The sequence below is a fragment of the Eriocheir sinensis genome, chromosome 65 (genome assembly GCF_024679095.1).
Source record: "Eriocheir sinensis breed Jianghai 21 chromosome 65, ASM2467909v1, whole genome shotgun sequence".
Classification (NCBI taxonomy): Eukaryota; Metazoa; Arthropoda; class Malacostraca; order Decapoda; family Varunidae; genus Eriocheir; species Eriocheir sinensis.
Genome location: NC_066573.1, coordinates 2,658,742 through 2,683,480, shown reverse-complemented (window position 1 = coordinate 2,683,480; position 24,739 = coordinate 2,658,742). Strand labels below are relative to the sequence as shown.

The 24,739-nt window shown below is 42.1% G+C and overlaps 1 protein-coding gene across 9 annotated transcripts in view; it reads right to left on the bottom strand.

The window, feature by feature from the left end:
* Nucleotides 1–13,217: 13,217 nt before the first annotated feature.
* LOC126987502 (G-protein-signaling modulator 2-like) overlaps nucleotides 13,218–24,739 on the bottom strand; it is a 105,344-nt gene continuing 93,822 nt past the window's right edge. For all 9 annotated transcript variants that reach the window (XM_050844479.1, XM_050844484.1, XM_050844486.1 and 6 more), the window contains one exon: nucleotides 13,218–23,757. In XM_050844479.1, the coding sequence (XP_050700436.1) occupies nucleotides 23,473–23,757 (285 nt within the window). In that variant the 3' untranslated portion in view covers nucleotides 13,218–23,472. The remainder of the gene's footprint in view (nucleotides 23,758–24,739) is intronic.

Here is a 24,739-nt window from a genome sequence, read left to right as displayed (position 1 = left end):
TAATGAAGTTACAATTGGTCACGTATGTCAAGGTGACCTCCAAGCTTGATGAAATGCTTTGTATACAAACTGAGACGGTAAACACTGACGGACGACATTCATATAAGGTGGCGTGATCTATCTGTCGTGTGTTTTTTCCATTGACAATTGTATGCCTAATTCGTGGTGATATTAAATAATAATAATAATAATAATACATTGATATCCTACTATAACACTCAGATACCCGACTGTATGTGTATCTAGGCACTGGTGCCTAGGACGGTCTTGCTCTTCATCAGAGACTCACAGACCCACACATCCCCAGGTGGTCTGGGCACTTCCACCAGCCAGCGTCGCTCTCTGTAGCTGCTGTTACTACCCCATCACCCGGCTACGCCCTTTTCAGCCATCCGTCTGCTTGGTAACCAACACCCAGTGCCAGTCGCTCAGTGCCACCTCATCCTCGATGCTCGTTTGACATGCTGCCCAGAACAGGGCACGGATGTAATAATAGCTTGTGCTAAATAGAAAAAAATAAGAGCCGGGAAATGACATCAGCTCATATGAGTGAGTTCAATGAGATCAATAAATTTGACCTTCAAGCCTGACGCAACAATATGACTTTACGAAAAAAAGTGACACACACACACACACACACACACACACACACACACACACACACACACATTTTCTTCTGAGTCATTAGAACACTTAAATACTCGGATCTCATCACCTCAAACACATGCACTTGTGAGCTGAGTGTCCTAATGAGAGGAAAAGGGAGTGTATGGCGGTGGATGTACCGTTCAGCGCCTCAGTGGGTGTATAGTTGATACCCACGAGTCCATGAGTCAGGGTTCGGTCACGATCCAGTGCAGTTGGAGCCCAGGGCACCCAGCTGTTCATCCTCCCTTTCGAGTTGGTTGATAATTGGGTACCGGGGGAAACCTAGGAAAGGCAAACTGTTGAAACCCCGATGTCACACATACCACAGGGAAGTGGGCTCTTACCAAGGAGACTATATTAGTATAGTCTCCTTGGCTCTTACCCACCACAGGTTCAAGGGTTAATGAAACGGAGATGAACACCAAAGTCACACGAGTAGCTTAGCACGTGCCCTCAACTTCACCTACTTTACCTTTAGGTGTCAAAGGCGAGGACTCTGGCATTTCAAGAAACTTTGGGTAAATCTAAGCCAGGCGTTGGTTACTGTGAAAGGCTTCCAGGCTGTGCAACTGACCCTCAAAACAGTTCGACTCCAGATTCAACTTTCCTCCCTGCGTCGCGTAAATACTTCAGGGAATCCAGTAAATTAGAAAGAGTCAAGAACAACTAACTAATCTGGTGAAAACTGCAACCTCAAAATTTAGCATTATAGATATTTAAGTAAGTGTCGCAGCTACCGCATGGCTTTTCCATCGTTGCGCTCAAGAACATTTCAATCTCAGAAGATTAAACTGAGGCGAGACTATCTATAGTCTATACAATCAGATAAGAAATCCACCTTCCAAATTTATCGTTATCAGCATTCACGTGAATGTGGCAACTACCTTATGTCTGTGCCATCGTTGCGTCGCTCGGATACTGCAGACTCGGTAAATTAAACTGGGCTGAGAACACGAGGAATCGGCTTAAGGCACTCAACGAGGTCAAAGTGTCATATTACTCCAATCGTCATGAAATTTTTATGGTTTGAGTGCAGTACTTTACTGATCATTCACCTACAATATCAAGATGATATCTTAAAAGAAAAAAAAAATCACTTTTTATGTAAATTTACTACCCATTTAAAATGGGTTGAGTTTCTGTGTTTTTAATCCGATTTTAGTTTTCTTTATATAGAATTAAAGAATGAACATTCCTCTACTTCTCCAAGTTAGATAATCCATGGATTCGAAAAATAATAGTACTTATGATTTTTATATTAATGTACTCATTTACACTATTTTTTAATGTTTCCATCCTCCTTGTGACCAACCAATACAATCTAGAAGGAAAATCAACCTACCAAATGTTGTTGTTTTACTACTCTATCCAAAACTGCAAACAGGTTTAAGATCGGTTAAAAAAATTCAAATCTCAGGAATTTTGAAGTTAAGGCGATGCACTTTTGAGATACGGGCATTTAAAGTTTTCCTTACTTTGCCGCCCTTTAATATTTTTGTGTGCAGTTTTTTTGGCCAAAAAATCTCGCTCTTTCATAATTCATTGAATTCTACATTAGTATGTGGTACAATGTTTCATTCTGATGACCACTGGTCCCCTTCTTTTGAAAAGAATATTATCCACACGTGGTGGGGGGGTCATGACGAGCCACCTCACTCGTTGTTGCCAGGTTTTCAGTGTGCACCTGCCTCGTACTCTTCACCTGCTTCTCTCTTTCTCTTCTTGCTTTTTCTCTTGCATACTGCATTTCTCTGCATTTCCTTGTCTTTATTCATCAGTGTATGTAGTGTGTGGTGTGATGTGGGAAATCCGAGGTGGAGTAAGAGACTTGATGCCAGGTATCCAAAGTTGTGTTCCAACACGGTAGCTTTACAGGCAAACCGCGCTCTGAATAATCCACAGAACTTGTCCTTCGACACTTTCCTCCACACTTTTGAATGAAGCATTTCGTTGGGATTCTGTGTCCTTCCCTTCAGGCACTTCTGTAAGAGGTCAGGATTTGCGAGGTCCCTGTAGACCGTCTTGATGAGGTCTAGTGATTCCTGTGGTATCTTGGTGAGTTTACAGTACCAATGTATTGTAAAACGTATGTTTTGAGTTACGGGGCTTTAAAGTTACGTAAGTACATATTGATGTTCCTCATCCATGAATGGCCACACAGTGCCGAATATTGTTAGTGCCAGGTATTGTAATGTTGCTGTCTTGCTATTTAGGTGATCTTGAGTCATGAACATGGCACCTGAACCCACTTCTTGTTGAAGTATTACTCACTCAAATGTGAGGGTGTCAGGGAGCCACCGCCTCCCTCATTGTTGCCAGTTTTTGTTTGCATCACTTGGTGTTAGAAACTATTTGGCTGGTAGGATTTGCTTCCTTCCTTTTCTGTTTTAATCTTCTTTCTTGGTTATGATGATCTGTCAGAAGCTCTGTCTTTCCTTGTCTTGTATTCGTTTTCATATTTTTTGTTTTTATGTTGTATGGTGAGATGGGCTCTTCTCTCTTGAAACTGAAGTAGAAGACTGTGGTAATGGTGGTGTTGATGCAGAAGCATCTGGAACAGCAGTCGTGGCAGCAGGGAGCGAGTGAGAGGTGGTGGCGAGTAAGGCAGCAGCGGTGGGTGGTGGAGAGTCAGGCCTCCCTGCTCCATGTGGAACGCCTGTCTGTCTCTCTTCATTATCTACTCGACCATGGCGTGCCTTCTTCAAGCAGGCAATCCTCTTGACAATGGCAGCCTTTCTTCTTGGCATTTGAACTGGATGAAGCCAGCATCATCAGCAGTTTTGTCATAAGAGGAAAAAAAGGCAGTGTGGGGGTAGAGCGTACACACCTATGTCCATCCTCTGCGTGACAAGGACACGCACTGATGAATTCTGGTGAGAGCTACGGGACCAGTGTTCCCACAATGTCAAAATAAGAACTCCCCAGACCAGGGCTGAAAATTCCCAAATTTGGACCAAAACCTCCAAACGCTGTGAAAGACTTCACTAGATACTAGAGAAAATGAATCAACCACCATATCATATAACGATCCAAATGGAAACGACATCATTACCGCAACAAAAATCAGAGACTAACGTCATGTATCGCCACCTTCAGTCCCTACATTGAAATCATTACAACAAAATGTAGACAGTTGATGCAATATTTACCTACAGAGAAACTTCAGCACAAGGCAGCCCACACCCCTAATCACTCTGAAAAGCTATGATGATTCCTTACATTAAAATGTGAATATTGCTTACAGCTGTGGTCCCTTTACAGCCAAAGCCATACACCACAACATGCATGCAAAGGCCATTCACCTCATGCATAAAAAGAAACTCTGCCCAACATATTGAAAAAAAAAAATTACTGGCAGTTGTTAGCAACGTACAAATTATAGAGATACAAAGTAGTATATACATGATAAGTCTTTGTACTGATTACTCCATCAAAGACAGAGGCCATCAGCTACCTACACACTGAAGTGTGCACTATTTCACTTGCCTACACACACACACACACACACACACACACACACACACACTGCCCTAGGTACAAAACTTAAAGCATTCGAAGTTAGATTATCAAGACTATAGTTTAGCACAACCACCATCCCACAACATCATCATGGACCAACTACAATACCTCATATGCAGTGGAAGGTGGCACCGACGTTGTGGCCTTGTCTCAGAGGGAAACGTGAAGCTACATATCCTCCTGACTCTTGAGAGTAGCGGGCTGCGACAGAAGCACATTCAAATCTGTCAGCTGACCGCTGTAAACACTGTCGTGACTCGCGCCACGGGCGGTACATACATACATCAAATGAAACACACTTCAATCAAAGAAAACGGTTGACAAAATAATAAGGTAGACTTTTTTTCCGCTGCCAGATTTTATTCTCCTATAATTTTGGTTATATTTTTGCCAGTAGAACATAATAAATACCACTTAAACAACATTCACTCGAAAATTCCCTAAAGATTCCCGATAAGTACTTGAAATTCCCCAGAAATCCCCAGATTTTGTCAAATCCCTAGATTTGTCCCCAAATGAGTTAAAAAGTCCCAATTTCGGAACAAATCCCCAAAAGTGGGAACGCTGTACGGGACTGTATTGTCCCGCGCGCACAGGAGAAAGTATCAGACACCACCAGAGAGAAAACTATTCGTGTCTAAATACTACAGTTTTTCCTACAATTTTTTTTCTAAAGGTATCTTCTGCCTCACATGACTTTGACTGAGCGCGCGGGGTGATTTAAACGGCGATTTAAATGCCCATTTAAACTCGGTCGGTAAAAATTCTTCCTGTAATGTTTTCTCTATGCCTTTAGGGTGATCATTGACGAAGTTTCTCATTTTCGATAATTTTTGCATTTTTCACCTCGGTCGTTTGCTTTAAAAGTACCCACATGTTCTGAAGACCATCTGTTAACCCAGGATTCTAGATTCCCCAAGAGAGGATCAAAGATGAGCTCCGGAGGGTTCGGCCAGTCACGCAAATACTACAGAAGAGATCACTATTCCTGGCGAGAACAACAAATCGGGTAAGTACTGCATCCTCTATATTCCACATCATACACAATTTTGTCTTTGCCGTAACTATTTACCACATGTCTTTCCCGTTACTGGATCGTTCAAACACTGAAGGGTGATGAAGGAAGAAAATTAATAGGAGTATGCTATTGTAAGTAAAACCGAAGCTATTGTCTTGTTTGTCTCTTATTGGTAAAACTAAGAGGAAGAAGAGGAATTCGAGTAGGAGGAAGAATATGAGTAAGAGGAATAGAAAGAAGTTAGTTTGCAACATAAGCTATTTAACTGCACGTGGTAGTACCGTACGTTGACCCTTGATAATGTGGTGGGTGAGAATCCAAGGCCATCTAGAGGGGGTGGCCATGGTGAGAACCCATTAACCCCAGGCCACAGGGCAAATTCAACGTCCGGGTTACCACAGTTTCCTTCTCCAGGTTTAGGTCTGAGGGCCGCTTGCAGTCTTTTTTTTTATCGTTACCAATGGCTGTTATCGCCGCTATATTAGTTCCACGTAAAACTGGCCGATGGGGTAGTGGCGGCTGCGTGGTTACGGTTTCATGTGGAAAATTATAGCGTCGATCGCCGCCATTGGTAACGATCAAAACAAACAAAGTGACTGAAAGCGGCCCTAAATACCAGCCCAAAAAGGGGGGATGAACAGCTGGATAGGCTGCGCGCCGACTTCCTAGACCGGTATTCGAAGGCCCGGAGATTCGTAATTAGGCGTGCGAAACACTTCACCAGAAGAAAAATATGATGAGAAGGAGGAGGAAAAATGATGCGCGCAATGGATAGAGACATATTCCAAACTTGAGAGCCACACTGAGCAAAAAAGTGCTGAAGAAAGAAAAATAAATCTACTCTAAAACTGGTATATATTGATAGATAAACAAGTAAACAACCTTCCTAATATAGCATTGCAAATATGTCGTGACTAACAAACGTCTTTTTCCGTTGACCTGAATACCCAAGGCGCAGCTCAACTTGCATGGACAAATTTATATCGTGGTGGTGTTGGGAGTCTAAGGTAGTGGTGGTAGTGGTAGTCTTGGATAGTGGTGGTAGTAGACTCTCCCGGCACAGCTGACATTATATAACTTGCTGCCCATTGCCGGAGATCCACTAATGGCGTGCCAGGGAGGCGGGGCGAATCACGCACGTTTCCCTCTTATTACGATAAACGGAGGCAGACGAGAGAGAGAGAGAGAGAGAGAGAGAGACTGGGTACGTGGCCACCTCCCGCCACGGCCAGTCACCCTCGAGTCATCGTGTGGGCCTCTCCACGATACATAACCATAGTGTCTCATGTTACGTTGGAGAATATTGCCAAGAAACTACTCGAGCTGGGTTTGCGCTCTCTCTCTCTCTCTCTCTCTCTCTCTCTCTCTCTCTCTCTCTCTCTCTCTCTCTCGTTTGCCTCCTCGTCTGTCTCCTCTTATCGTAATAAAAGACAAATGTGCGTGACTCGCCCCGCCTCGCTGGCACACCATTAAAAAGTCTCCGGCACCGAGCAACAAGGATTATGTAATTTCAGATGTGTGGGGGAGAGACCACCACGGTTCAAGTCCCGCGCGCCGCTAAAAGCTGATAATTATGAGCCATAGCTGAGTAGCCAAACTACCCACATGCTGTCCCGATGACCACCTATAAACCCAGACTTCAAGGGGGCAGCATGCGCCCAACAAGATGACGTTACCATAAAACACTAGTCTGCGTTACTAACGGGTTGAAACCGACCAACAGGCTCCATCCAAGATCTAAAGAAAGGGAGGTCAACTCAAGGTCGGATTAAAACTCGTCCCATTCCGCGCATCCTCTCGAGGCTCCTCCCTCTGACCAAGTGACGTAGCACAGGGTATACAAAAAGTTGACCGAGCAGGCAACCCCTCCAGTCACATTCACACCGCAACAAGTGAAGGGACCTGCCGGCCTCTCTCTCTCTCTCTCTCTCTCTCTCTCTCTCTCTCTCTGTGCCCCGGTATACTTGTGTGCGTGTGTGTGTGTGTGTGTTGGTATATAGTAATTGTGTGTGTGTGTGTGTGTTGGTATACTTGTGTGTGTGCATACTTGTATGTATGTGTGTGTATACCTGTGTATGTGTGTGTAGCGGAGAGGGTGGGCTGGTGGGCGGGTGGGCAGGCCTCCTACCTCACTTTGGGAGCCGATTAGTGAGTAACTCTGTCCACATTTGCACTGGGGTGTGACTTAATTAGCTAGGAGTGGTTATCAGTCAGGTGGGTGGATGCTGACCTTGGCTAAAGATCATCCCTCAGGTGGATGAGGCAAGTGTGGTAGGGCCTTGCTACATATAGATAGACAGATATATGGATGGATAAATGAATAAATACAGATAGATGGATAGATAGATACAAAAATATAGGTATGTATTATGTAATAGCTTGTGTAATGCTTGTACATACTGAAGAAAAATATAAGAGCAAATAAAATACTTCCAAAGCACATTTATGCCTTTTATATCCTGCACTAATAAATCTGTGAAATATACGGGATTTATTGGAAAACTACCAAGAACTCCAGCATGTAATAAAGGTTCTATTAATCTCTGGCTAAGATGCTACATGCATAATATATGAAACTACAAAGTAGTACTACACATATGCAAAATATTGTTGATGATTCCTCTTCCTTTTACCTTTATTATTACACACACACACACACACACACACACACACACAGAGAGAGAGAATTTACCGGAGCGAGCGAGAGAGAGGGACTAAGGGGGTTGCCAGCTAGCTTAGGTTCCTTTATACTTGTGGAGGGAAAGAGAGAGCAAGAGGAGGCTCCTCCCACTGACCACCTGACGTCACCTAATATGCGCCTGAGTTGACCTCCCATTTATTTAGACCTTGGCTCCATCAAGAAAGCCTAACAATATGTTATAGGCCGAACGTAAAAAAAAGTAAGAAACGAGATATTGTTAGGAATTGGGCCAGTTAACCGGGGGATTAGACAAATTAATTATTTCCCTTATGGAACTAGTCTCGGGCCGAGAATTCAAGCCAACTATGAGTATCGTCTGAGCTCAAATAAGCCTTGGATGGTACTTAAGTAAATACTTCGGTCACCGGCTCCCAAACAGAGACAGAATCAACTTATTCACTGCCTGAAGACTAATCACATTTACCATGAAAGGAATCACAATAATGAGGTGTTTCCTTTCATGAAATAATAACTAATTGCCCTTGCTGAATTATAATTAAAGAGCAAGGATATATATATATATATATATATATATATATATATATATATATATATATATATATATATATATATATATATATACTTTTTTTTTTTTTTTTTTTGGTATTTCGTTGGGAATATAACCCAAGGGAGGAAGGCGGTGCATGCCGCGCAACCACCCAGACGGCTGGTAGAGAGATACCCAATTCTGTCAAGGAGGAGGCCCAGCAACGGGGCTGAGGGTGTCGGAAAGAGCCCACCGTTTCACCCCCATGGCACCGGGCAGGTCTCGAACCTATGCTCCTGCCCGGTGCCATACCTGTCAAGTCTTACGTTTTTTGCGTAAGTCTTACTTAATTTCGGTGATTTTCAAGTCTTACGGCGTAAGTTGAAAATTTTTCGTTTTTTCTCCGCTTGCGATGTTTTTTTTTAATATGTTTGTTTTAAACAATTTGAAATATATCGTACGCGCCATATTTAAATTCATGTGAGTGTGCTGAGTAACGGTTACTTTTACGGTTAGTGTGTGTGGGGGGGATGAGGAGGTACCTCGTGCACCCTGCTTGAGTCCGTCGGAACGGGCGCGTCACTCACTCGCTCTCCTGCCCTCACCCACGTAGGTAAGAACCCCAAATTACCCTTTTCAAGTGTTATATATATGATTCCCTTTCCTGTAATTATCTATGGATGTGAATATATATATATATATATATATATATATATATATATATATATATATATATATATATATATATATATATATATATATATATATATATATATTCAGCCTCCTGCCCTCTCCTGCTGCCTGCCCGCTGCGGACCAGTAGGCTAATGATGTCAGTCACACTGTGCGGCAAAGCACACGGCGGCGAGCACCCCCCATTAGTCTGTGTGATAATAATGTCCAGCTTTTGTTTTGTGTTTGTGCTTGAGAAGAAGGATTACTCAAAGAACCCACACGTCGGAGACATTGGGTTCATCCTTTTCCTCTCCTCTCTCTCTCTCTCTCTCTCTCTCTGTCTCTCTCTCTCGAAGTGCTGGCCTCTCTTGAACCCACTGAATAAATAAATCCACGTCAAACATGGTTTCAAGGGGGGGGGAGCGGTGGGAGCGACGCGCGGCGTGGCTGGACAGTGTGACCACGTGCATAGAACTCTGTCCTCATATCCGGCGCCGTGAGGCAGAGCTGCCGCGCGGCGCCGCCGCAACATGCTGACCAGTGACCAGTACTGCGGCGCCGTCCGGCGGCGCTGCAATAGTGTGACACCTTTCATTGGTTTGTGTGTGTTAATGGGATTGCGGCCGCGCCGACACCGGCCTTAGGATCATTAGGGAAGTTATTTATGTATTTTTTTATTAACAGTACTGTTTTCCATTATGTGGTGTTCATACTGTTGTGCTGGAAGCTTCCCCCGGCGTCTATGGGCCTCTAGAAGGCTCCAGGAAGAAAGAGCAGGGGGGCGGGGAGCAAAGCCTCGTCCGCGGCCAGGCGCTAGGCGGGAAGTGTTGCCAACTCGCATATATTTTTGCTACACGTTCTTGTATGATCTAAAATATACTGTAACATTCTAGACTGTACTGTTCTGGATATATATAGGAGAAGAGGGCGAGAGAGCCCCAGTCCCAGTCATAGTAAGCTAGTGGTAAGTGAAGAGTCAGAGTGAAGTGTACTACTAAGGAAGAATATTAAACTACAGAAACTGTGCAAAGTGTTTACATATCTCCCTCCCACGGAGTCTCCTGATGGCGACACGGAACCCAAGTAACACGTCCGGCATAACAATACTGTGTCATGTGTTTACATAGTGTTTTCCTTCTGCATTTGTTTTGTAACAAATAAATACTGAATGACAAAAAAATATGGTTTTCTTATGGTTTAATTACCGTTTTATACACAAACTTATGGTCTCTAACGCAAAATCTTATGGTAAGACACAACAGTAGCTTGAAAGATATGCTGTGCCATGGGGGTTAACCGATTGGTTTTCCCTCACTCCACCACCGGCTTTCACAAAGTAAAGTCCAAGGCACTGCAGCCCACCCATTAACTCGGACGTATTGTGCTTTAAAGTTACCTGACTCGAGGGATACTACACCCGGCAACGATACTCCAGAGACAACAATATCTTTTGAAACCCGCTTCTCAGCTAAGTGCCCCCGGCAGTTATTTAAGACAGATAGATTTTACTACACGGATCCGTTAGGATTATTATTTGTTTGGCTGTCTGTCTGGATGCCTTCACCGCTGGTAAGCACTTGTTTCTTTGGGATTGTCTGGCGGGTGTGTTATTCTCTTTGCGAGTGACCTAACGGTTGGGTAGAGTAAATTTACTGATTCCCAAAATATTTTCAAAAGATATTTTTATAATTACGATAACCAGTTCTGCTGCTCGTTGCTAAATTCAAATGAATTTAGCAACGAGCACAGCCTTATTAGTCCATCCCCTGAGGCAGTGTAAAGATAAAATGAAAATGGTATTGTTTGGGCATAGCCTACGTGATCTGTCTTGGTTTGGGAGTTGGGATCGTGAGTTAGTTCTTGCTAGTGGAGAAAAAGTAGCCACAGAATTTCAATTCCTGACCTACCCTGGCAAGGATTACGGTTTCTTCCTGGATCATCCAGAGGAAGTGAACCGAGTCCGAGAGGCAAGCCCCGACGTGGTCATTGTCGTTCTGGGAGGAAACTCTGTCACCTCCTCCCTGTCTAACAACCAACTCAAGGAGAACGCTGCAGCCTTTTACACCTTGCTCAAGGCTGCAGTGAAACCTGATTGCCTCAAACTAGCGGTTCAGAAAGAGGCTCGTTTTGTGACTACCGGCAACCGCCATGGCGTGCCCGAGGCTGCCGAGATTAACCGGCGCAGGCAAGTTTTGAATAATTACACAATTACACCAACAAAAGCCTCAAAAGACAGGGACTGGTTGACAGTCATCCAATTGGGGTCGGCTGACTTCCTCAACCACCTCAGAACTACAGGGATGGTGTGCACTTGAGCGGAACTGGGTTGGAAAAGTACAAAGATGCAGTACGTCTTGGGTGGCCTGAGAAAGGCTATGCCCTTGAACACCGACCCCAGAGGCCCGAGGCATTATTCAGCTGCTAGTGGCAGTTGAGGCAACTTGAGGGTCAACTAGCCGGTCCAGGACTGCCTCCTTGTACAGTTAGGGGTCTTTTTATATTTGCCCTTTTAATTGAAATCACCCCTATTAATTTAAACTCTTCGATTGTCCATTTTTATATTGAGCTTACCTCAAATTTTTCCACAATGGAATCAAAACTAAACCCTGAAGACTCAGCCACCCAAGGAGTAAATAAGGACTTTTTCACTCACTAACTAGGACGCAGTGTGCCTTCTATTATTTCCTGACTCGAGGGATACTCAGACTTTTTAGAGAAAGTCTGAGCGAAGAGTTCAGCCTTAGAGATAGATGAGACGGCAGTGCTGCCGCCAGAATTAAGGAGAGATGGAAAAGATGAAGAAGTGAAATTGGAGATATTTTGGCTAGGTAACAAAAGTCTCTGGAAGAATTCGAAAAAACAAGGTTTTGATATTTACTATGGATGAAAGAGCTTTTGGTAAGTCGAAGAATAAGTTTGGCATGATTCTGGGCAGAAATGTAAAGTTCATGGTTAGCAGAGTGCGAAGGCTCTGGTAACTTTTGTGACCTGCCTCTATCTTTGATAGCACGAGAACAAGCGTGATTGAACCAAGGCTTTTTAGCAAGAGGGGTAGAGAAAGTATGTGGAATGTGTGCTTCCATTCCAGAGACAATCACCACAGTGATGCACTGGGCACACACTGAGGGGTCACTCTCCAGAATAATCATTCCACGGAAAATCAGAAAAGTACATCCTCAGGTCGTCCCACCAAGCTTAAGCAAAATGCCAGAAGTACCGCCTCTCCGGTGGGAGGCAGTACAGGAGCGACAGGACAAGATACAGAAATAAGGTTGTGATCGGAGGAGCCCAATGGAGAGAACAGTTTGACAGAGTAAGCTGAAGGGTTAGAGGTAAGGAAGAGGTCTAGAATGCTGGGCCTGTCTCCAAGACGGTCAGGAATACATGTAGGGTGATGAAGAAACTACTCTAGATCGTTGAAGATAGCAGAGTTGTAGGCTTGATCACCAGGATGGTCAGTGAAAGAGGATGAAAGCCAAAGCTGGTGGTGAACAGAAGTCTCCTACGATGGAGATTTCAGCGAAGAGAGAGTGGGTCAAAATGTGGTCCACTTCGAGTCAAGTTCAAGTAGTCAAAGAATTTTACGTAGTTAGTAGAGTTAGGTGAGAGATAAACAGCACAGAAGTATTTAGTAATTGAATGACAATGAAATCTGAGCCAGATGGAAAATTCTGAAGAGTCAAGGTCACACAGTTTAAGTTAACCACCAATAAATCCAGATGAATACCTGCTGAGACACTAAGACAGCATCCTGGTGGTTATGTGCTTGTATTCAATTCAGATTTAACCCGGTAGCAGCGACGGGCCAAATTTATGGCTTTACCGTGTAGCAGCGACGGGCCAAATTTGTGCCATGATAATAACCCCCCAAAATAGATGATACATAATCTGATCACAAATGCTTTGATATATATTATGAAATGATTTGTGTGAGGGGTGATTTTTTCTCATTTTTCTCACTTGGAGGGACCATTAAGAAACATGATCTCTGCTGCTACCGGGTTAAGGAGAGTTTTGGGACATGAGCTGTGTGGTTTGTATTTCTTTGCAATCCAAATAAATTATGACAGGCTACTTATGGACCTCACAATTTTTTTTTTTTTTTCAATCTTCTTGATCATAAAATTGCTGCACGTAAGTTATTGTTGTATTATTGAAAAACTTTCTAGATTTAGGTTCACAATTTATTCATTATTGTTTACAGTAACTGCAAAAGTAAATGCTGTAGTATAATTTACTACAATATACTACAATGTTCAGGTCATCCTTATGGCAACGTCTGGGAACAGGAAGATGAAATGTTTCTACAGACACATTTCATCTTCATGTCACCAAAACATAACACAAATCTCATGTACAAATTAAAAGAAAATATAGGACTCTATAGTAAAACATTTGATCCCAGTAAGAAAACGTTGGGTAAACCATAACTGGCAGACTCGATAATACACCGTGACAGTATGTTTACCTTACTGTATATAACATGGCTGAGATTAATGCTGATGATCCCCTTTGAATTATTACAAGACTAAATGTTGGCTAATCTTTGGAACTTTGTGCACACTTAGCTAATGGGACTCTTTCTTGTGTGTGTGTGTGTGTGTGTGTGTGTGTGTGTGTGTGTGTGTGTGTGTGTCTGTGTGTGTGTGTATTTACCTAGTTGTGAAATACAGGAAAAGAGCCGTATTAGCCCCATGCTGTCCCGTCTCCATAACGCTTATTATCCAGTTTGGCTTTAAATTCATGAATCGTTTTTGCACACAGTCTCCTCGTCAAGTCCGTTCCATGTTGTTATGCTTCTGTATGGAAAACTGTATTTCTTGATGTCTCTCCTACAGTTGCTCTTCAATTTCTTACCATTGCCTCTTGTCACACTTCTATCATGTACCACTAGGTCTTCCCTGTCCAATTTCTCCAGTGTGTGTGTGTGTGTGTGTGTGTGTGTGTGTGTGTCCTTAACTATTCATATTTTGTACAGTTTAGTCAAGCCTGTTATGTCCTATCCCCTAAAACAGTTTAATCGTAAATATCCTTAAATTGGTGTATTATACTTTTCACACCTGCAGTTTATCAGGTAAAGATCCCAGTGATTAATTGCTTGGTTTAGATACATGAATAATTTCAGTAAACCTTCCTTCTCTCTCCATTGCATATCTTCCCACAGGTTATATATATTTCTCTATAATGATTGCTTCTGTCACATTCGTATTTGTATAGCCTGATCATGTCTCCTTCCTCCTCCTCTTCTTCCAAAGTTGGTTGGCTAAAATTGTCTAACATTAACTCAGTGTATATACTTAGCTGAAGTATACAGGATTTGAGCCAGGCTCTTGTTGTCTTATTTACATCTGTTTCTGTCTAACTTTGATTTAACCCGGTAGCAGTGACGGGCCAAATTTGTGGCTTTACCGTGTAGCAGCGACAGGCCAAATTTGTGCCATGATATAAACCCCCCAAAATAGATGATACATAATCTGATCAGAAATGCTTTGATATATATTATTAAATGGTTTGTGTGAGGGGTGATTTTTTCTCATTTTTCTCGCTTAGAGGGACCATTAAGTAACATGATCCCCGCTGCCACCAGGTTAAAGTCATGAATGTTTTGGCCCATCACTGCTACATGTTAAAGCCACAAATTTGGCCCATCGCTGCTACCGGGTTAAGTTAGATCTCCCAATTCTGGTACCAATATTTTTTCCTGCTTCTTCACATGTTTCTTCTTTTGAGGTAACCATACAACTTCTGTATATTCCAGTTTTGGTCTAATCATTGTGGTTATAATTTTTTCATCAACCTTTATCCAGGTAGTGAAATGCAATTAATATATTCCTTAGCATATTGTATGTATCTCCATTTATATTGTATATAGTATATTCTCTGGTGACAAATTATCCTGAAACACCACTCCCAGGTCTTTCTCCCTTTTTTCTAGGACATGGCATTTTCTTTCAATAAATTTTATTTCCCATGTTTTACTCCATTCATATATCTAGTTAACCCGGTAGCAGCAACGGGCCAAATTTGTGGCTTTACTGTGTAGAAGCGACTGGCCAGATTTGTGCCATGATATAAACCCCCCAAAATAGATGATACATAATCTGATCACAAATGCTTTGATATATATTATGAAATGGTTTGTGTAAGGGGTGATTTTTTCTCATTTTTCTCGCTTAGAGGGACCATTAAGGAACATGATCCCTGCTGCTACCGGGTTAATGTCTTTCTGAAACTCTTCACAGTCCTTGTGGCTTTTTATTTTCCTCAGTAATTTTGCATCACTTGCAAACGGGCTCATGTAACTGTTCACTTCTGGCATGTCATTTATATAAATTAGAAACAATCAGCACAAGTACTGAACCTTGTGGCACTCCACTAGTCGCTTTCTTCCACTGTTCTTATTTCTCTTCGTTCCAAATAGTCTTCCATTTTTTATTTGCCTTCAAACCTCCAGTGCCTTTGAGTTTCCATGATAATCTTTTATGTGGAACTTCATCAAATGCTTTTTTAGGTCCAGATATATGCAGTCTGCCCATTCATCGCTTTCTTGTGTTATTTCCATCACTCTAGAGTAGAAACTTACCATATTAGTAACACATGATCACCCCCTTCTAAAACCAAACTGTCACTCACTGTTACTGTTTATTTTCTTTCTAAACATTCCATCCATTGTTTCTTGATTAGTCTGTCAAAGATGTTACATACAATGCTTGTCAAAGTTAGCTACTGGTCTATAATTTAACAGTTCTTTAACCCTTTCAGTTCGGTGACGCTGACGTCGACGTCACCATCAGCGTCACCGTATGGAAAGGGTTAATCCACTTCTAAACCTCTTAAGAGGAAATGGAAAAGGATTAAGAGGTTTAGAAGAGGATTAAGAGGCTTAGAAGAGGATTAATCCTTTTCCATTTCCTCTTAACCCTTTCCATACTGTGACACAGACGTCTGCGTCACAGTATTGAAAGGGTTAACTTCAACTTTTATAAAATGGAGTTATATCCACTCTTTACCACTCTTTCAGGACTTTGCTTTTAGTGAATACTCAATCATATCATGTATTGGTTTGATAAGTTGTTAGAACTTCCAAACAATGGTAACCCCGGCACATCAACAGATTTGGCCATGTTTACTTTCTAGATGTTCATTCTTTAACAGTTACACAATTCCCTTTCCCATTTTGGGGAGACAGGACCACTTATTAAGCAGCCCAGGCCCCCTTTTACTATACTAGGACTCTTGCTGGAAGAGGTAAAGAAATATCCATTACGTATTCCCGACACTACTTGCTCATATATTTGTCAGAACAGTGCCGGACAACCATGGGGTGCATGTATGCATGTGTGTGTGTGTGTGTGTGTGTGTGTATTTACCTAGTTGTGAAATACAGGAAAAGAGCCGTACTAGGCTCGTGCTGTCCCGTCTCCATAACACTTATTATCCAGTTTGGCTTTAAATTCATGAATCCTTTCTGCACACACAGTCTCCTCGTCAAGTCCGTTCCATGTTGTTATGCTTCTGTATGGAAAACTGTATTTCTTGATGTCTCTCCTACAGTCGCTCTTCTTTAATTTTTTACCATTGCCTCTTGTCACACTTCTGTCACGTATCACTAGGTCTTCCCTGTCCAATTTCTCCAATCCCTCTTGTATCCTGTACAATGCTATTAGGTCCCCTCTCTCTCTTCTTCTCTCCTGTGTGTGTGTGTGTGTGTGTGTGTTACTGTTTAAAGAGATGTTCTATTTGTCTGGTGGTTCCTTCCAACACCACCGTCCACATGAAACCTCATACTAGTACATCATTATGCGGGAAGCAATGCTGTTTTCTGCCTTAGCAATATCATACCTCATACTGGAACTAACTATCCCTCTAGGTTTGGCACGAGTCAAACAAGTCAAAAGCAGCCTAGAAAGAGGACACACAAAGCACAGACAGTCTGAGGTGAATCTAAGGACATGGTTGCAGAAGTTTTCAAGGAGCTCACCTAATAGAGTGCAAAATTATAGTGACCAGGTGATGTCTAAGTGAAATCCATGATCTATACTACATAATAATGGGCTTTATAAAACAAAGGAAAATAATGGGATGACTGAATAAGTCCCTAAAATATGAAGTGAAGGAGAAATAGAAGTAAAGTTGACATACTTAGCAGATAATTCAAACCTGTGTAATGGGAAAGTTTGGAAAGTTTTGTTTAGTCGGCGCAACATCTGTGGTCATATGTCGGAGAGAGACAGAAGGGGAAGGAATTAGAGGAGAAGGGAACAGATCCCAGGAGATGGGACACAACCCCCGATTAATACCTGGTACCCATTCACTGTTGGGTGGACAGGGGCATAGGGCATCGGAGAAGCTGCCCAAATTTTTCCACTCTGCCCGGGAATCGAACCCGGGTTCTATCGGGGTAATGGGAGGCTGCTAATGTGAATGGAGACCAAAGGGGAATTCTGATATGTCTAGAGATCATTCATACACTCATACAAATATACACTTACATACACATGGGCACAAACATACAATGAGAACAGTTAAGCTACAGTAAAAGCTAGCAAAGATTGACTAAATAATGATGCAGATGAACACAGCAAGGGAGTGGAAGACAAGAGAAGCTTAAAGTTTAATATACACTTGAAACAACCTGACAAACTGGGCTGCTCTGATTGGCATCCTTAGGGCCAGTTTTACAGTCCAGTACAGCAAGTTTGTACGCTCCACAACCAAACACAAAATACGATGAAAATTCCTTATACAGTGTTTGACGTTCATATAAGAAAGAGGACACTTTAGGAAGCCACACAGGAAACCTCTTTAATATCTGGTATTGAGTAGAAATAAAGGATCATTGTGGAAAATATAGTCTGTTGTGGGCGCTGACAATGACTGTGTTGGACTGTCGAACTGGCCCTTAGTCTGACCGTGGATACTGGAGGAAAAAGGAGAGGAGAATGAGGAGGATGAGGACGAGCGAGTAAAAAAGGTGGGTTTGGAGAAATATGTTACAAAATCAACAACATTCTCCAAAATTCTGAGTAAGACATCTGATGAGGCAAAGTCTGAGTAAGAAAGGCCCATCAAACTGAACTTGGCATGAAAAGTTGGAAACACTGAGTTAATCAGAGAAGACTTGCTCTGAGTACTCTCCTGTGCCTTATATCAGGAAATTAACCATATTTGACACAAAAATATTAACTAAAAGGATATTGGTATGGCATTACTGCAAAATGTGTTAACCCTATATTTTTTTTCTTTTCTATAAAACTAGCACATAATTTACAGATAAAGGTAACTGTATGTAGAACTTTGCATTCATACTGAAAATCCACAAAATGTAATCCTTAGAATTCAATGGCTCTCTTCAAAAGGTGTGTGGGCTTGTCCCTGTCATCAGAACAGAAACATTCCTTCAAGTCTGTCCACCTACACATGTTGTGCTTTACAGACATGAGGAAGACTCCAAACTAGCCTTTAGAGAGCACTGGTGAGGATGACCAGCTCACTGCACTGTTACCACAGGCACACACTACAGCGCTTCACTGGGCAACACTTAGTAAAGGACACTATCTGAGAACTGGCTGGACTGTATGCTTACATGCTAAAACACAGGACAGTGAAGCATGTATGTAGTTAAAAGTCGATTATGCACATTGCCTTGAAAAACAATGATGATAAAAATATTACATGATATTTATAAACCAAGATATCATTACCATTCTTGATCCAAAACAAATCTCTGCTGTGGCATCTCTGAATCTCACATTACTGACTAAATCTATATAAAGATATAAAAAGTAATGATGAAGTAAAAAATAATGGTTTCTTGGAGATTCTCAGCAAGTATATCGTCACCCTCATAAAATAATTGCCTATGTTATTTTTCAGCGATATCCAGGTTTTTGTCTACATCAATTTTTCAACATGTAATGCCAATTTTTGTATAGTTGCCTTCATCATTCAGGGCTTGAGTGTTCTAGAATTGGCCTTTTCATTTCTGCCTAAACCTTAAACCAAATGAGATGATGACAGTTCTTTTCTGATTTCCTGTAAAGTAGAAAATATTGACTTAGGCGCTTTGTTTACGAAGGTGACGATATGCACCACCCTCCTCACCTCATCAGGACCGGGTGGCTGAGGGCAGACTGGTTGGTGCCCTGCCTTGGATAAAGACTCACAAAGCACAGTGCCAAACTTTACAAAGAATGGCAAGGCTTCATCCACACAGGCAATATTCTCTATTTGGTCCTGCCTTCAAAATACTCTGTCCTTACCTAGCTTTTAGTAAACATCATCATGATATATCTATAGTTCATATAAGTAATAAAGTAAAATTAATAAAAAGATCTACCTATTTTCTTCAATGAAATTCTTAACAAAGAGAGTCAGACTGGAGACCAATGAAAGGGTAAGGTGACCAGATTTCCTTGAGTGGGACTTCATTAATAATAATAATAATAAATAATAAAAGTAACTACTACTACTACAAATACTATATATTACTATTACTACTACTACAATAGAAAAACTATTTTTATCAGACCATTTTGGTATTGACCACTGTGGGTCAGCTCTGCCCCACCACTCTGCCACACAGTCCCAACACCTTTCTCTTCCTCTCATGTGTCAGCTATTTACTACTACTAAGTGAATATAATTAATGATATGATAATCCAATAAGGCCATACAGTGTTAAGATTGTTTCGTTTTTTAGGATAACAATGATTTTGTATGAGTACCACCATAACACTTCCAGTGTGTTGAGGGTCTGACCCAGGTCACTTCCCTCAAGGTCACGCCCAGGATGGAAGCTGCCCGGGCTGTCACTCTCCCCCTCGCCCTGCGCCTCACGGCTGACAGCTGATCCACGTATTCCTCAATTTTTCATTTTGTTGATTACGTGGAATTTTTGAAAACGACCCTTTTTATAAAAATAAATATACACAGAAACTATAAAAGTTTCTTATAACCTCAGAGAGAGAGAGAGAGAGAGAGAGAGAGAGAGAGAGACTTTACACCTAGACTCTAATCTGATAATATGAGACCTAGATGTGACAGCACAGTGGGGCGGGGCTGGCCCCCAGTGACCAACACCAAAATGGTCTGGTGAAAATGGTTTTACTATACTACTACTACTACCATTATTACAGCTACTAGTACTCATAATAATAATGACAATAACACTCATCATTACAATCATCAATGATTTCTCCACTTCCCACGTGTGCAGTCTGGGGGTGCTGAGCCTGAAGATACAAGAGCGTAAAGTGACAGTAGGAAAGTTTTTGTCAATGGTTTATAAAATTAAGACACATTCCCTCTTTTCCTCACCTGTCTCTGGTTATGACCTCAACATCCTCAACACAATGTTCCACAATTCACTGATAACTTGAGACAGGAAATGGTCCTGAAATTAAAAAAAAGATGCAGAACAATTCTGCTTCCTTCTTTGCTGTTCATTCATCTTACAAGCTTCTTCCATGCCAGTATATAGTGATTCCAGAGTTCTCCCTTTCCATCTCATGCTTGCACAGGTCTCATATACTTCCTACGTCTAGGATTTTGAAGAATCTTTACTTGAAATGAAAGTAGTCAATGTAATAATATTTTTGCATGGTTAAATTTGAAGCTCCACTGAAAGAACAGTAGACAAATGAACTGCATGCATGGAAGGCACAGACTGGGACTTTAGTTACAGCTACTCCATTATGGAGAGTTTGCAAGAGACAGGAGTCAGGGACATTATCACTGATTAGAAGGCCATGCAAAAGGATGTCACAAAGTTTTGTTGGTAAGAGGACCGGGTAGGACACGAAGTAATGGGTTTGAACTGGATAAATTCTGATTCAACAGGGACATAGGGAAAAATTGGTTTACTAACAGAGTGGTGGATGTGTGGAATAGGCTTAGCAGTCATGTGGTGAATGCCAATACAATTGTCACATTCAAAAATAGATTAGATAAATTCATGGACAGCGATATTAGGTGGGGTTAGATTCACGGGAGCTTAGGTTCGAAGGAGCTGCCTCGTACAGGCCTACCGGCCTCTTACAGACTCCTACGTTATTATGTTCTTATATGCAAATATAATTTGGCATATTATGTAATAACTAAAATAAGACAACAGTAACTCACTAAAAATTTTTTTAATAAAGAAATTTTTTTAATAAAAGCTGAGATATTTTCAGAATGTCTTGAGACAACAGGCTATGTAGGAAAGTTAGGAGTATGCAGCTGAAAATCCGGTCACCTTACAGGAGGAATGCCATCACTGCCACCCTGTGAGTGAGTGGAGAGAGGATGTAGAGGGTCACTAGACAGGATAAATGTTTAAACAGTCAGGTAAGTAAACTATCTCAAAAGCCTTCACCTAAACTTTCTGAAACTCGAAATGAAGAGGACTGATTACTGTTTTCATGTGATTGTCACAGCAGTCAATGGTCAATCACTTGACAAACTCTCATGCTGTATTAGCTATACATTGTTCTGGCGGCAGTTACGTTCACTTGGAGGATCCAGGGGTGACTTGGAAACCTTTGCTACCACTTGAAAGTGGCCAGACAGCTTCCCTCTTCACGAGGCATTATCTTTTACTGTTCTTAATTACAATCACAGCCTGGTTTTCCTGTCTATGGTCAACTTATGTACTGTAGCAATGCCTGCATCCTGCAGACCTGTGCCGAGGCTACGGCCTTTGTGTCAGCAGGAGGCAAACCTGACGTTATTCCATCCATTAGCATAAACTGTGTACATAGTGGACTATTTGAGTAATGAGCTGACTTAAATAATATTAGCATTATACATGTTTGAGGCCTTTTGCCAATAATACTAATATTACTCACAAGGAGTCAGGAGGAACAAGTCTTGGAAGAAGCAGCTGTTGAACACACTGAAGACAAGGAAAATGTGGTCGGAGTGTTTGCACCTGAGGAAGGGATACTTTGGGCACGCAGGTGACACCCCACTGGAAAAGTGAAAACTCTGGCATACATGCACAAAAGAAGGGAAAGTGATCAGTTGGGCAGGAAGGGGACGGCCCCTCAAGCAACTGGCTAGAACGTGACAGTAAGCACAAGACCAACTGGTGGCATGCATACAGGTATGACGAGGAAAGCACATGTACACAGATATGATGTGGTGCTTGAGTCTTCACAGAACAAATGTGTCCCTCAGATCACTGTCCTTGGGTAGGCCCGGGAGGCCTCACCATATCAGGAGTAGCTGAGATCATGAGACCCATCCTACTGATAGTGAGAAGGATTTATGGGCTCCCTAGTGACACATGGGCCTGTGAAGCCCTCTAGCCCTCTTGATATGGTACAGGAGATAATCATTACACTACTGTACATCACCCCAGGGATTGCTTTCTAGTTTGTTTTGTTCCTCTGAATATCTTCCATAGAGGTGCAGCTGATTTGTTTTGGAGCTACATTTGCTGGAGGTGTAGTTGATGCAGTAGTTCCGCCTTTGTTCAATAAAATAAATGGGAACAGTTTTCCAGGTAATGTACTAGAGATGCAGTTAGTCCTTTCTGTGTATGCATCGCTCTTGACACTTCTTCAGTGACTCACATTAAAAGTACACACCGCTTTATACACAATATACAACTAATGTACATAATATTCTCTTTGCAATATCTCTTTCACAAAAATATAAAAGTAATATAAAAAAAATCTTAAGATTCTATACACTGTTTTGAGAATAACTATTAAGTATCTAAATTAATGAACTTTTAAGAGTAACTCCCTGATGGAGCAATTAAAAGCAACTTACCATTTGTTTGTTTCAGTACCCCACCCTCCTTGACAGCCCTCGCAGCCTATCGAACACTCACGGACTGCCATAAATCAGACTGTCACCATATACACCATCAATGCATGGAGGGAGGAACTGTTACCTTCCAGCAGCCCTTCTCGGGACTCCTGATGTAACTACCATGACTATACAAGTTCTTCAGGCAGTCAAGCAAATGCCATGAGAGGTTCTCCTTCATCAAATGTCTTGCAACAAAAGGATAGGAGTTATATTTCACATCTTTTAAAGCCAGTCATACCATGGAATCATTAGGGTATCTTAATTATTGATAGGAAAACATGTTCAAGAAATAGATGTTATGATCCTTTTTTAAAACAAATGTAATGAGGTATTTTTCACTTGTTAAAAGTCAGTTACACCACTGCTTAATTATGATTGATGAGAGAAAACATACTGAAAAATTGTTCTTTTGTGACCCCCTCCTAAAGCAAAGATATTTTAAGTGAACAGCCTTGATGAGGAGGAGCAAGAGGTCTTCAACAATGAGAAATAACAGCAATTCCAAATAAATTTCATACATGGAAGATCTGCACCAGAGAAGACTGACTCTGGCATAAAATCTGAGGGCCCGAGTTAAGAAAATAAGATCAATAAAACATCTCTTAGTTCCCAGCACGCAAGCTCATTTCCTGCCCTTCACTAGTCGGCTGACCAGACCATCCTTGGAGGCCGGTGGGTGGGTGGAGGTGGGCGGCGGCACTGGCGGCTCCTCCTCGTCTGTGGTGCGGCGGTGGGACGTGCTTCTGGCAGCGGCCTCAAGAGGCATGGTGGAGCGCTGGTCCTCAAGGCGCCCTGACTGGAAGCGCATGATGAGGGAGAAGAAGTCATCATCTGGGACGGTTGGGGCGGAGTGAGTGAGAGGACTCTCATTAGGCAGGGAGCTCCTCTGGTCCTCAATACGGGAACCCTGAGGAGGAAGAACAGATACAGTTTAGGGTAGGCGGTGGCTAAGTGGTAGTGTGCTGGGCTAACATTCACCGCGTGATGGACGACGCGGGTTCGAATCCCCACGCTACCACCTCGGATTTTTCAGTCACTGCCGAGTGGCTTAAAACTACCCACATGCTGTCCTGAAGACCACCCATCAACCCAGACTCTAGAGGAAACCGTCCAAGTGAATCAAGAACGAGTTCCGGGGGGCAGCATGAGCCAAGAGAAGATGGCACCACTATAAACACTTGCCTGCACCATGACGGGCTGGGGCCGACTACCATCCAGGCCCCTCAAGAAAGCCTACCGGCGCTATAGGTGTTCACGAAAAAAAAAAAAATAAATAAATAAATAAATAAATAAAAAAAAATCAACACCACCATCATCATCATCATTTTCCCATTCCTTGAGTACAGTTCTTAGAGCTACAAGTGGAAACCTTCCAATGATGTCAGGTGTCTTGGAGAGTTTTAGAAATATAGTGATTTGAAAATATCATCATACAGGTAACTCTCGATGTACGCGAGTTTGGTTTACGCGTTTTTGAAATAACGCAGGGTCCAAAATACAAATAAATGTTTAATCTACACGTTTTTTTCACTTATACGCGACATTTTATGGAGTGGCGACCAGATGTCTCATGCAACCGGACTCACACGGCACCGTGGCTACACAGCTGAGCTCAGTTCTTCCCGCGCGCCACTTGAACAACAATACAGTAATTACGCTGCCACGCTACTCAACAACAACAACACCCTCGCTGCTGTGCTACCACGAGGGGAAGGGCAGCCAGAGGAGGAACCACGAGAGGGAGAGGAGTCAGAGTGATACAGTAGGCAATAAAGGTACAAACCTACCTCTTGTTTGATTTACATTGTTTTTGATTTATGCGACCTCTTCAAGGACACAATACAGCCGTAAATCAAGAGTTACCTGTAATGGAAGATCAGAGAAATCAT